Below are 13184 nucleotides of genomic sequence, written 5' to 3' on the forward strand. Positions count from 1 at the left end.
TTGGTCTTGTCGAGCCGCTCGATTCGACTATAAGCATATCACGTTTGGTAATTCAGATTATGGTTTGAACCACTCCAAACACGCTTTGGGTCATTGATTTGGACTCTTTTGAGCTCGGATTGAGTCGAATTTGGTGTCGTTGGGTTCATATTTTTGAAACGTTCAATTTGATTATAAGTTTGCTGAAATTTGAATTCAGATGGTCTCCGCTTTAACTTTTTGAAATTTCTAACTTAATTTTGCCTCAAGATCAAGATAATTTTTTTTACTGATATATCAATAATTTTATGACTCTTTTGTGGATGATTAAACAAAACTCGCTCCAGCTTAACTACTTATATATATTAATCTAATTTTAATAATCTTTAGCTTCTCGTAATAAAGAAATGATTATTTAATATTCCAGCTCAGTTACAAAACATTTCGTCATTTCCTACTCAGAACATCCAAAGGCCTAAGCCATATATCCACCCAGAGGCTGCCAAAAGTCGGCGTGGTAAGACGCCGTCTTTTTTGTTTTTAAAACGCACTCAATACTCTTTCCTCGACCCTGCACGGACCGCCGTCCCATCTAAATTATAAATGAAAGTTATAGAATAATAAAAAACGAAGACCGTTTCGGGCATTGTAGCGCCGGAGGTGACGAGGGGTCAAGTTCTTAAACGGCTATAGAGAGAATGGCAGGGTGGAAGTAGAGGACAAAGTAAAAGGGCAAACAGTGTACTGTTCTTCTAACAACGCTCCATCCCCATGGAAAAGCTGCGGAGCTCGCGGCCATGGAGGAGGCCGATTAATGGGTCCTCAATATTAGCGGGGTCCGATTATAACACGGCGTCCTTCTCTGTGCAGCTAGATGATTATTCTGAGATATTCGACGCTGCAGCCTCTGCCTCTTCAATCCCTGTTCTTGACCTTTCTGTGACTGAAAGCGGTTTCGAGATGGTGGGCGACGCCGGCGCCGGTGGGTGCAGAGCCGGCGTTGACTATTCTGATATATTCGGGAGTTTTGGCGGTGGAGGCTTCGCGGTTTCGTACGAGGAGTTGTTCGCCGAGCCGAAGAGTTCGGGGGTTTCTTCTTCGGAGAACAGGTTAGTTTGGGCTCATTTTTTTCCACGGAAGCCTCTTCTTCTACCGTCAACTCTGTGTTTTATCATATTTAGGATTGATGATGATATGTAGTTACCTTCTTGTGTAAGGCACCGATGGAAAAGAAAAGAAAATTATTGCTCTTTGCAGCTTTGGATATGTTTCGCGAAGAGCTGCAACAGAAATGTGTTTCTTCACATGGTTGTTTTGAGCATATCTGTTTCTTCGCCGCTGTCATTACCTAAGCATGTTATTGTTTTTTAAAACTTTTTTCTTCATGGTTGCCATTGGTATAAGCAGTTAATGGTGTATATATTTAACCGGTTTTTAGCTCAAAACCTCTGATGTTTGTTCCTCAAAATTTGTTTGGAGAGCACTGGGCAATTGTGGTTAAAGAAGAACTAAAAGTCTGAAACTGGGCTTGTTTTCCAGTTTCGAGCTGTCTACTGAAGGAGTATGCCAACTAGTAGGCTTTTATTGTTTTAATGCAGGGCAGGAATAAGTTCTTTGTGAAGTTCTCTATGCCCTCAAGGACTAGGAAAATCTTCTTGGAGTGCCATAATTATTATGGGAACTGTCTATGAGGCTTTTGTCTGGTGGAAAATTGTATTATCTGTCTGGATATTTCTGTCTGCAGAACAAATATAAGAAGGATTCTCCTGAGATTACATAATATTGGAGGTTTATGATGATAGATCGTCTGCTATATTTTTTTCTTTTGTTTTGTGTGTTGGAGTGTGTGGGTGGGTGGGTGTTAAGTCCAATGGAGTACATATTTCATTTCCCATGTAAATGTGAAGCACACTCCCTGATATGCTAATTCATTTTCTCTAGTGCATCAAACTTATAATATCGGTAATGATATGTTTCTTTTTAGGCTTCATTTGGAAGGGCTTTTTGATGCTTATTAAAGCATACTTTTATTACAAAAATTTAAATTTTTATACTAGAAAGCTGCTTTATGGAGCAACAAGAAAGCCGTCCCAAACGAAGCCTTAATTTCTTGGTCCTAAAGTTGCACTTTTTAACTTTTTTCAGAAGTTTTAATCCATTTTTTCTCTCTAAATATATAGGACTCGATGGGATTTATTGTCTGAACAACAGAAGAAAAAAGCCTCAGAACACCCACTGAAAGTTTATACTGAGAATAATGAGCCAATTTTGGAGAAGAACCATCATTCATCATTTCCTAAACAGTCAAATGATAATGGTTCAAAGAATTTCAGCATGGCGTACCACACAATTAGCAGGGAAAAATTTGATGATGTTGTAAGTGATAAAGATGCAAGTGATCCTGTACATGAGAGTAAAAACAAAACAGTTAACAGACAAACCGTTGTCAACACAGGTACCAAGGCTTCAGCCTACTTTCCCTCTACCTCAAAGAATTTTTCGGTTAATCCCATGGAGTCTAATTCTGCTTCCCTGCTAGATGTTCCAGCAGATGAGAAACACAATTCACAATCTTATAGCTACCATTCAACATCAAGTGGCTATGTGCCGTTACATGATGTTGCATACTTGAAGGTATCAGAAATTAGTCTACAAACAAATCCTTTTAAAGGGGCGCCACCTTCAAGACCGCCTCCTAAGCTATCTATGAAGCCAGAGCACCCGAAAGCCTTGTCTGCAGATTCCAGATTTGAAACAGAAGAAAGAAGCTCTCTGAAATCTGAGGCAAATGACCAACTGAATTTCACCAGTGAAGCTACCAATATCCATAAAATTGATGAATCTATGAAAGGCATCGCTTTTTCACCTGATGCTGAAGTGGATCCTAGTTCAGCTGCTGCAGTTTCTATAGCTGCTATAAAAGAGGCAATGGAGCAAGCTCAGGCTCGACTAACAAGGGCAAAGAAATTGATGGATAGAAAACGTGAAAAATCACACTGGAAGGTTGGTCCGCTTCGAACTATGGGTAGTAAGGAAGATGGAACTGCTGGCAATGACGTAGAACTGAAAAGTAGGAGCAAAGTGATTGATGCAAATAACTTGCTTAAGGATAGTAACACGATTAGTGAATCTACAGCTGTGGAAAGGGAAGAAATCAGGAGTGCAGGGAAAATACCTTTGAGCCACGGGGAGATAAAAATGCAACTTTTTTCATATAGAAAGGACCAACAACAGGTGCGTAAAGAGAATGCATCCAAATCATTTGTGGAAAGAGAAGAACTCAAAACTGTAGAGAAAATACCTTTGAATCATGAGGAGAGAAAAATGCAACTTCCTTCGTACAAAAAGGACCAACAACTGGTGAGGAAAGAGAATGCATCTAAATCATCTGAATTGGAGTGTGAAATAGTTGAAATTGCTGGGGAATGGAAGACAGATAAGGATTATTATAAGCTGCCAAGGAATGGTAGTTTGTTGAATACAGTCAATGATGTCAGCATTCAAGAAGATGAAAAAACAGCAAAATCAGCCATCTGTTCTGATGAAGACAAAGAAAAATATAATAAAGATTCCGAACAAGCTATTGAAGTTGAAGAGAAACAGAAATCAATGGAAGTTAGTGTATGCATTGAAAAGTTAGAAAAAGATAACATGTTAAAAGTATTTAGCATGGATTGCATGGATGAGGCTTACAAGAATTTAGCAGATGCAACGATGGATTCATTTCTGCTTAAAGACCATGCCAGTGAACTCGAAAAGGATATTGGTTCTCTTCAATCTGCTGAAAATCTGAAGCAAAGTGAGGCCCATAAAGATAATAACATTGAGAACGATGCTAACAAAACCGGTTTTGTTGTTGATTATTGTCTGTATAAAGATAATGTAAATAAGTTAGTAAACGAAGTCAATGACGAAGTGAAAGTTCAGAATGAAACTCTTTTCCACGATATATTTGAGAAGGAAATTAAAGAGCTGGATGAGTTGTGCACATTTGATGAAACAGACAAAAATAAAGTAGATGTAGAAAGAAAACCAGGGAACAATTATGAAAATGAAACAAGAAGCATGAAATATCAGTACTCTTACAATGCATACAAATGCGAGGTTGAGGATAGTAATAATGCAGCTGAGAAGGATGAGGGTGATAAATTCCAAATAAATGAAGAGGCCCGCATTTTAGTGGAAAATAAACTTGAACGAGAGGCGATTCAAGATGAAAATAGGCTGAAAAATGGTTTGGAAATGCCCGAAGCACAAGAAAAAATGAAAGATGAAGAACTTGAACAGGTATTAAACTCTACTGAAGGGACCTATTGTAAAGATTGCAATGAAAAGGAAACAAGAGATGTTCCATCTGTGCTCCAGCAAAATAAGGAATTAATGGGAGATCTCATGAATCAGGACGTGAAGAATTATGAATTCCTAGCTTCAGCTGATGATGCTTGTGGTGAAAGGGTGAGTGAGAACATAACAGAAGTTGAGGAATCAGATACCAGGAAGGTCTTTTTGTCTAGAAAGGAAGTCAGCTTGCTGGCTACAGCTCTGGATGCAACAGAAGTTTCTCATGTTGACAAGGCTGGGAATCATAAGTGTACAGAAGTTGAGGAAAATAATAGTAAGATGAATGTAGGCAGGGAAAGGGAGAAAGAGCCGGAAACAAACCTAGAAGAGAAAAACCTGGATATAGAAAGAGAAAGAGAGAGGATTGCAGTGGAAAGAGCAAACTATGAAGCTCATCAGCAGGTACTTGCTGAAGCCCGGGTAAAGGCAGAAAAAATTGCAGTAGAAAGAGCCACAGCTGAAGCAAGGCAAAGAGCACTTGCAGAAGCCCTACAAAAGGCAGAAAAAACTGCTGAAGCTGAGAAGGCTTCTAGGGAAGCAAGATTAAGAGCCGAGCGCGCTGCAGTTGAACGAGCTACAGAAGAGGCTCGCAAGCGTGCCATTGAGAAAGCACTAGCTGTGAAAGCTTCCGCTGATTCAAGAGAGCGCACAGCTCAATTTAGTGCCTCTAATAAAGACAGGCTGAGGAAAGATAATAGGAGAGAGTATTTCAGGGCTTCTCATATTAAGGAAGATTCTGATGCAAAATACAAACCAAATTTAGATGTAAGCAGAAAATATGCAACGTTTGCAATTTGATTCTACCATTTCAAATGGATCTTATGATTAGCTGTTCTTGCAGAAAATTCAACGGAATGCACAATCTCAAACTGCTAGTAGTTCTACCAATAACCACATATATTCAGATTCTCACAATAATGGTAATTTTTTGTTTTTTAATATTACTTATTCACAAAGCTCAACTATTAAATTGTTTTCTAAGACCAAATAGTCTAGTTTCCCTCTTTCTCATCTTCTAGTCATTATTTCTTTATGTGAATTCTAACGGCAACTTCTGAAGTAGGGAATGGAGCCGAGTCAAAGTTGTCATCTAAAGCAAGACAAGAGAGGCAACAGCAGACAGCTGAGCGTGCTGTAAGCTCAAATTTGATTATCGCCCTTTGATTGTGTCGTACAATTTATTTTTTTGTTAGATTTAATGCTGCAACTCTGATGTTTTTATAGCTAATTTACAGTCAAAAGCGCTTGCTGAAAGGAATATGCGTGATATTCTTGCTCAAAGAGAACAAGCGGAACGTGATGTAAAATTTACTCCCATGTTCTAACCAATCTTATATTTGTTTGATGTTAGAATTCATAATAACTTCCAGTATGTAACTTTGGTTGCAGCGGTTGGCAGAATCACTGGATGGTGAGGTGAGGAGGTGGTCAAGTGGAAAAGATGGGAATTTGCGTGCATTGTTGTCGACACTACAATATGTATGCCCTTCTTATTTTCTGTTGGACTGTCTTTTATAATGCAATTTTGCCTGTTGCAACACATTTTGATTGTTTAACAACTACCCGCCTTGGGCATATGCGGAATAATACTGATAGTTGAAAAACAATACACTTGGACAATATGGGCTCCGAAAATTTGAGTTTTTGGACCCCGACTTGTCCACATTATATTCGGGGAGAGTTTTAACAAATGAAGTTCCGGGAGAAATTTTCTGAAGGTAGATTAGATAGAGATAAAACAATACCCAGAAATTTCACCCTCTTAGCGAGGACTTTAAGATCTGAGTTCTGATTTCCTATAGACGTAAGCCCTTATAGTTAGTTATGCCTCCCAATAATGAGAGAGAACTTTCGATTAAGGATACTCGTTGAACACAAAACTCATAATACTCATGCTTATGAAAGAATTAGACACTTACCACAAGTACATCAATGCACTCATGAATATAGTTCGAAAGATATACGGCAAATGCAACAAACAGATACAAGCATAAGAGCTCCTACGAGCTATTATAGAAGACCCCTATGCATCTAATGTGTTGTCCACAAGCAAACCTAAAGGAGTTCTAATGACAAGCTATTCTAATGTAGTCCTACCTAGAAACAGCAGTTTGCCTACTTTGGTGAAAACGAGTAACAGAGGTTCGAGTAAAAGCTTTTGGGAAAGAAATGATCTACTGTTCCTGCCCATTATAACGGGGCATTCTATTCGTCCCACAGCTTCATGTGCAGTGAAGACAAGGACAAGCTTCCCTCTCCCTCACAGTTTCCTTTCGCGGATTCTCTAAGAGCGGCATCCACATGATCAGAAAAGTGCATGTAAGCAAAGCATTAAGATACAATAGTTGTGATAACTCTCCCATAGCCAACGTTAGTTTACAAGCAAATGCACCGACCTACTACAAGGGGAGGTGGATGATGTGCAGTGAATGCGAGTGTCCATAGGTGATTGTAGAAGGCTTGCCAGCCACAAGTGAAATGCAAAAATGGCTACATCAAATACAAATGCCTACGAGCCACTGCAAGGATGTCATGTGTACAACACAATATCTGCATTCAAATGCAGTAAGGACTGTAGTAGCTACAAACACCTATTAGCAATGAGGGAGACTTTGCCACATGTACAGTGATATATGTATGGGTAGTGATCAACAGCTGTGGATGTTAAAATACCCCATAATCAACTACCATGTAAATGATCAGCAAAGATGTTGATTCATCACAAACAGGAAGGGTGATATGCAACAAATGTAAATGCCTACGAGCTGCTGAAGGAGGCCCATTATACATTCAACTTGCTATCTGCTAGCAAATGTGGAAGAACTGCAATAGAAACAAGCATCTATAATCAGAACAGGAGATTCGTTAGTGCACTACAATCCACCGGTAGGAAACAACAAGTAGTGCACGACAGTCTACATGTACAAAACGGTCAAATGACCACAGTACAACGCCATGCCACTGAATCTGCAACACTTGTACAAGCAGACAAAAGACGTCAACCAAGCCCAAAATAAAACCTCATGCATTTGATAGTGATTGTCACCTATGCAGCCGAAAACCCCTTCGTATTACATGCAAATATCATAGAATGCCCCCATGCATGCACTGTAATGTGTATGCACATAGGTACACAGAAAAACAAGTGCAATCACAAAACTCGCATGGGCCCCGACGAGCGTGTTATAGGTACAAACGTGACATTTATAGGGATGTTGCGCGACTCAATAAATGAACCACAATTCGAGCTCGATCCTTCTATATGGATAGATAGGAGTCGACACGGCTCGAATTATCAAACAAATAGTCGACCGAAATATTTTTTTTTATGCATTCATATAAGGCCTTCAAGGTCTATGAACAAAGAAATTCATTAATAAAACATAAAACCTATAAAACCTGATCTTCTGTCAATAGCTCGACATAATCGACATGATTTAATCCATAAATGAAAATCCCTCTAACCACCCTGATGATGGCCATATTGAATGCAGATCTCAACCGAAGAGGTTAATTTTAAATATTTCATAATGCACTCAAACTTCAACAAAATTCAAATATTTTCAAGTGGCATCAAAGTCACCCCCGATGATGGCTATGTTGAATGTAGATCTCAATCGGAAGGGTTAATTTTAAATATTTCAAAATGCCCTCAAACTTTAACAAAACTCAAATATTTTTAAGTGACCTCAAAGTCACCACGATGATGATCGTGTTGAATGTAGATCTCAACTAGAGAGGTTAATTTCAAATACTCAAAATACCACCCAAATACTTATAAAATTTAAAGCTCCAAAAATCTAAAATCATTCCAAAATCTTGATATTTAAAATCGAAATCAATCATCAATCACTTAAAGCAAAATCCATCAATCCTCCTCAACAGTTTGTCGATTTGGACAAATTAAAAATCATTTTAGCTCACAAAGAGGTAATGTCTGGTTGTGAATATCACTATGATTCATTTTTAAAACAGTTTTATGCCATTAAGGACGTGGTACGTGTCCTCTAACTGACATTTTCGCCGCCAAATGGAATCATAGGTAAAAAGTTATGACCCAAGGCCCTCTGAACCGAGTGGTTTTGGCTCCAAATGGCACCACTAAATTATGATTATGGTCAGAGTCAATACGTTTCTTAGTGGCATCAAATTCTTGAGATATGAATCAATAGGATATCATTGATATGGCACAAAGCCCTCTGTTAGCTAAGGTGAATTCAAATTTGTCCCCTTATGCAAATATTCCCCCTAGGTCTATAAGGTACCATTGGACGACGCAACCCATGGATGTTGACAAGGATCCTTGTGTCAAGTTGGATCGACTACCTCCTATGACTAAGTAGACCAGGGATCATGACGGCCTGGGACGACGGAATTATGGGATTTTGATCGAGTCCATCATCCATTCCCCCACCATCTAGTTTAAGTGCAAAATGGTGAAATTTCTAATTTTAAATATCAAATTTTCAACCACCCAAACCCATGCTGCTACTATATGCCAGATAACACTTATCTTTACATATCTGATTGACGACTAGCCTTAATCGAAAGTTCCCTCTCATGAGTGGGAGGGATAATTAATTATAGGGGCTTGCGCCTATAGGAAACCAAAACTCATATTATAAAGTCCTTGCAAAATGAGTGCGAAATCGTGAATAGTGTCTTATCTACAAACTCATATGCCTTCCCAAAATTTACCCCGAAACTTTATCCGTTAAAACTCCCCCTAAAAAGCAACGGGTTGGGGGGGGGAGGGTGGTGAATTTTCGTAGCCCACATTTCTTATGCAATTTCTTTGGCTTATACAAAGGCTTATAGTGTATTTTATGAGAATTTTATGATGATGAATGAAAATTACTTCCACGAATGAGGAATATAAACCTTGTTAAGTTTAAAATTTGCAGGAAAATGATGGAACCCCACCTAGTCGATTCGGTTCTTTATTTCTTTACTTATTCTATCCAAATTTTGATCCTTTAAAGCTCTTTATCTGTCCTACACCATCCTTAGCTCCTTACCTAGATAACTCACACGCGTGAATTTTTCTGTTTTTTGCTTCACTTAGTTTCACATAGGGTTTCAAATGAATCGTGCAAAGCCAAGTAGGAGCGTACTCAAGCTTGAGCTCATTTGCCAAACTCATTTCTAGTTCGAGCTCTATCTCGATTCAAGTATTTACAATAGTGTTCTGATGTGGGGAGAATCACCAAAGAAGCATGATGGAGAAGAAGGAGAAGAGCTAAACAGCTCTTGGAGACCAAAAACAGTGAAAACTGTTTCAAATTCCAAAAATACTAATTCATGCTTTTCTTCTACTTATAGCAGCTATTTATAACAATATAATAGAAATGCCTAGAACTCTCTAGAAAAAGGTACTAAATTAGATAAACTATTCCTAAGGTCCTCTTTAACTAAGATGCACCGCATCATGTTCAAGCTAGGTCATTTAAAATTATGGCTACTTGAGCTTGGCTTTAGCTTAGCTCTTTAGTTAATCAAAAAAGCCTTATCACGCATACTAACGAGCAATACCATCTAGTAGTTTGTTAGTTAACCAAATAAGCCTTATTAAGCCTATTAATGAGTAGCCCATTAAGCTTAAAAATAATACTTTAATTGAATGAAATACTACATAAACAAACATTTTAACGAGTATAATAAAATAACTTGTGCTAATGAACAAAATCAATTTAATGTATAAAAGAATACATTTCACCTTTGAATTGTCTTCATTGGCCTCTTTTTGTTGGGCTGTAGAAGCTCTTGTTGTAAGATTGTAGCTCTCTTTTCCCTACACCTTTTTTGGTGTCGTAACTCCTTCAGTTATGTCTCTTTTGTGGTTACGGTTTTTATAATTCTATGACTTCTCTTTTTGTAGTTCCTTATATAAAGTGACAAATTTCTCATTTGTCCAACAAATATTTTTTTTCAAAATATTGGTATTCTGACTGTGATTGGAAAGTGCTAACAATTGCTTCTACTAATCTCTTAGCAGATCCTCGGCCCTGATAGTGGTTGGCTACCAATTCCTCCAACAGATATCATGAATGCATCTGCTGCGAAGAAAGCTTATCGGAAGGCTACTCTTTGTGTTCATCCAGATAAACTGCAACAAAGGGGTGCCACAATTCAACAGAAGTATATTTGTGAAAAGGTGTTTGATCTCCTTCAGGTATGATTATTTAGAGAGAATTTACTTGACTACTCCTTGTCTAATTTTTTTTGTCAAACTAGTAAATTAAGAACTTAAGTTTTCATGTACAAAGATAATATTTAACATACTTCAGGCAACCCAAAAAATATGAATAAGCAAACATAGTGTTATTTGTTGACTATTAATATTGTGAAATTTCCACACTCGCCAAGATGTTCTATAGCTTGAACGGAAATTACTCAATCCAATTTCAATTTTGTGAGTGCAGATTCAATGCTTTATTCATTTGAGTGTGATAAAAATGCGACTACTTAATTTATGTAGAAGTCATTTTCTTGTATAAACGTTAAGACCTGATTTCTTCTTACTTTCATCATTTCAATTACTGTTTATTTCTCCTATATATATATTTTTATTGATTATTTTAGTACTCTTGATTTTAGCCAAAAAGTGCTTAGTTAGAAAAATGATTTTATGAAAATTAACTCGTGTTTTTAAATTAATGCTGAAATTTTTAGGTTTTTACAATCATTTTATTATCATCTTAAAAACCTAAAAATTTTAGCAATAATTTAAATAACAACAAAATCAAGCCTTTAACGCACTACGTGGGGTCGGGTACATGAATCTAGGGGTGTCAATTTATGACACGACCCGAACTCGACCCGGAAAAATCCGGGTTCGGGTTGACCCGGTTAGCAAACGGGTCGGGTTCACATTTTTGACCCATTTGTAAAAACGGGTCGGGTTCGGGTTGACCCGGAAACCCGAAATCAACCCGAAGTTGACCCGGGTCCGAGTTCGTTTGCCCAGTCTAGCCGCCCTAGCCTGCTTCCCGCTTCCGCAATCTGGGCTCAGTGCAGCAATCCGGGCTCAGTTTCTTAGGTTCTCGCTTCCGCAATCGGAAATTCGGGCTTCCCGCCCAGCCGCCCTAGCCCCTAGGCGCCTAGCCTGCTTCCCGCCTTCCCGCTTTCGCTGTTGAGCAGCTAAGCTGTTCCGCATGCGCCCAAGCCCCAAGTCCCAATGGATGAATCATGAATGGACCGTGTCCCAACTCCCGATCCACTGAGTCACTGACGAACCAACTCCAAGTCCACGCGGACCACGCCACGCCCATGTGGGCCATGTGGCACAACCGCACGATGGCACGCCTGCAGCGCGCCAGCGCCCAAGTCCCAAGCTCACGCGCACGCGCCCAAGTCTGTCCGCTCAGTTCGCATTCCTGTTTCCGGGTCGGGTCGGGTCAACCCGACAACCCGGTGGGTCGGGTCCGGGTTGTATTTTCTGACCCGTTTACAAAAACGGGTCGGGTTAGGGTTGACCCGAACAGTGACGGGTCAGTTCCGGGTTCGACCCGACCCGAACCCGACCCGTGACCCGAAATTGACACCCTTACATGAATCCTTTCTCTATTGTGTCCGATTAAGGGTCAAATTCTCATTTAAATCTAATAAAGAAATGTCATTTGAATTGACCTTCCGATGACCCGGTCAGGAGAGTAGATGTATTAGATTTAGCTTATGTTAAAAAAGATAGAAGTAAGCCTAAAAAGACTTGATTAGAAAATATTAGAACTGACATTTATGATTTAAATGAGAGTTTGACCCTTAACCGGATATAATGGAGAAAAATGATCCATGTAGCCAACCCCACGTAGTGTGATAAAAGCTTGTTGTTGTTGTTTAAATTATTGCTGAAAATTTTAGGTATTTACAAGCATTTTTTTATCATTAAGGTATAAAGTATAAGTGAAATTATCAAAAAAGTATCCTGCTCTTCTACAGTGAGGACATATAGTTAGCAAAGTGTGAGATCCTTAGCATGGAAAAACAACCATCCTTGCATAGAACTATCAATAGCAATTTCTATATAGTATATTTTTGATGTAATTCTTTCAATCACCATTTTTCAGTCCTTCAAAACATTGTGTTAGCATTTAAAAAATATTGTAATTAGTCTCCTCCATCTTTTTGCTGTAATTTGAAAAGGGCCATCTAAACTTGCAGGAAGCTTGGAACAAGTTCAATTCAGAGGAGCGATAGCAGAGTCCTGGTACTTCATTTCCTTCTATTGAAGCGTTAATGTTTTCGCCATTGAATCCTGTCGATGAATCATAGTGGTTCATAGAATCACTAGTGAATGAGCAGAGCTAATGGCCGGCGTAGCTGAACTGGTTTTGAAGAAAGAATCCGTTAGAAGGGACACACAAAACTAGGAAGCAAATACAAACTCAAGGCTCAAAAGGATCGTCAAGTTATGTTTTAAACTATATGTTGCTCCAAAAGAAGCCTATATTGAAGTATAAATTGAAGATAAAAATGTAGTACGGCAAAGTTTATTCTCGTGATAGTTTATTAGTTCTTTAAGAGCATCTCCAATGGAACGGTCGTTCTTCTGTCACTCCAACCGAGCGGCAATTCTTATATCATTTCATCGCGGATGAACAGTGCAACGCTAATATTGGTGTTGCATTGTTTATCTTCCCAATTTTTTTGTCTCTAACGAACTTGCCGAAGAAATGAGCAAAAGAAGAGAACGATCGTTATGGGAAAAAATGGAGTTCGATTGGAGATGAATCACGAAATTTTTTAGTTTTACGATATTTTAGAGTGAAAAATGAAATTTTCGGTTAGAGATGCCCTAACATAAATCCATCATAAGCCATAACGAATTTTCATCCATAACCTTTTTTTGGGTAAAAATCTCAAAT

General features: G+C 38.6%; 1 protein-coding gene across 5 annotated transcripts; it reads left to right on the forward strand.

Annotated features, from left to right (window-relative positions):
• Nucleotides 1-598: 598 nt before the first annotated feature.
• On the forward strand, nucleotides 599-12816 carry LOC110104910 (auxilin-like protein 1). Of its 5 annotated transcripts, none has more exons than XM_020834194.2 (9): nucleotides 599-1088; nucleotides 2160-2434; nucleotides 2519-5085; nucleotides 5162-5240; nucleotides 5384-5454; nucleotides 5556-5621; nucleotides 5710-5799; nucleotides 10313-10492; nucleotides 12481-12816. In XM_020834194.2, exons 1-9 carry the CDS (start codon nucleotides 751-753, stop codon nucleotides 12514-12516), a joined length of 3702 nt encoding a protein of 1233 aa, XP_020689853.1. In that variant the 5' UTR covers nucleotides 599-750; the 3' UTR covers nucleotides 12517-12816. The 5 variants fall into 5 exon arrangements, with proteins under 5 accessions (XP_020689853.1, XP_020689855.1, XP_020689856.1 ...); XM_020834196.2 differs by having other exon boundaries at nucleotides 2528-5085; XM_020834197.2 differs by having other exon boundaries at nucleotides 2531-5085.
• The last annotated feature ends 368 nt before the right edge of the window (nucleotides 12817-13184 follow it).

Source organism: Dendrobium catenatum, unplaced genomic scaffold (assembly GCF_001605985.2).
Source record: "Dendrobium catenatum unplaced genomic scaffold, ASM160598v2 fragScaff_scaffold_1680, whole genome shotgun sequence".
In the NCBI taxonomy this organism is placed as follows: domain Eukaryota; kingdom Viridiplantae; phylum Streptophyta; class Magnoliopsida; order Asparagales; family Orchidaceae; genus Dendrobium; species Dendrobium catenatum.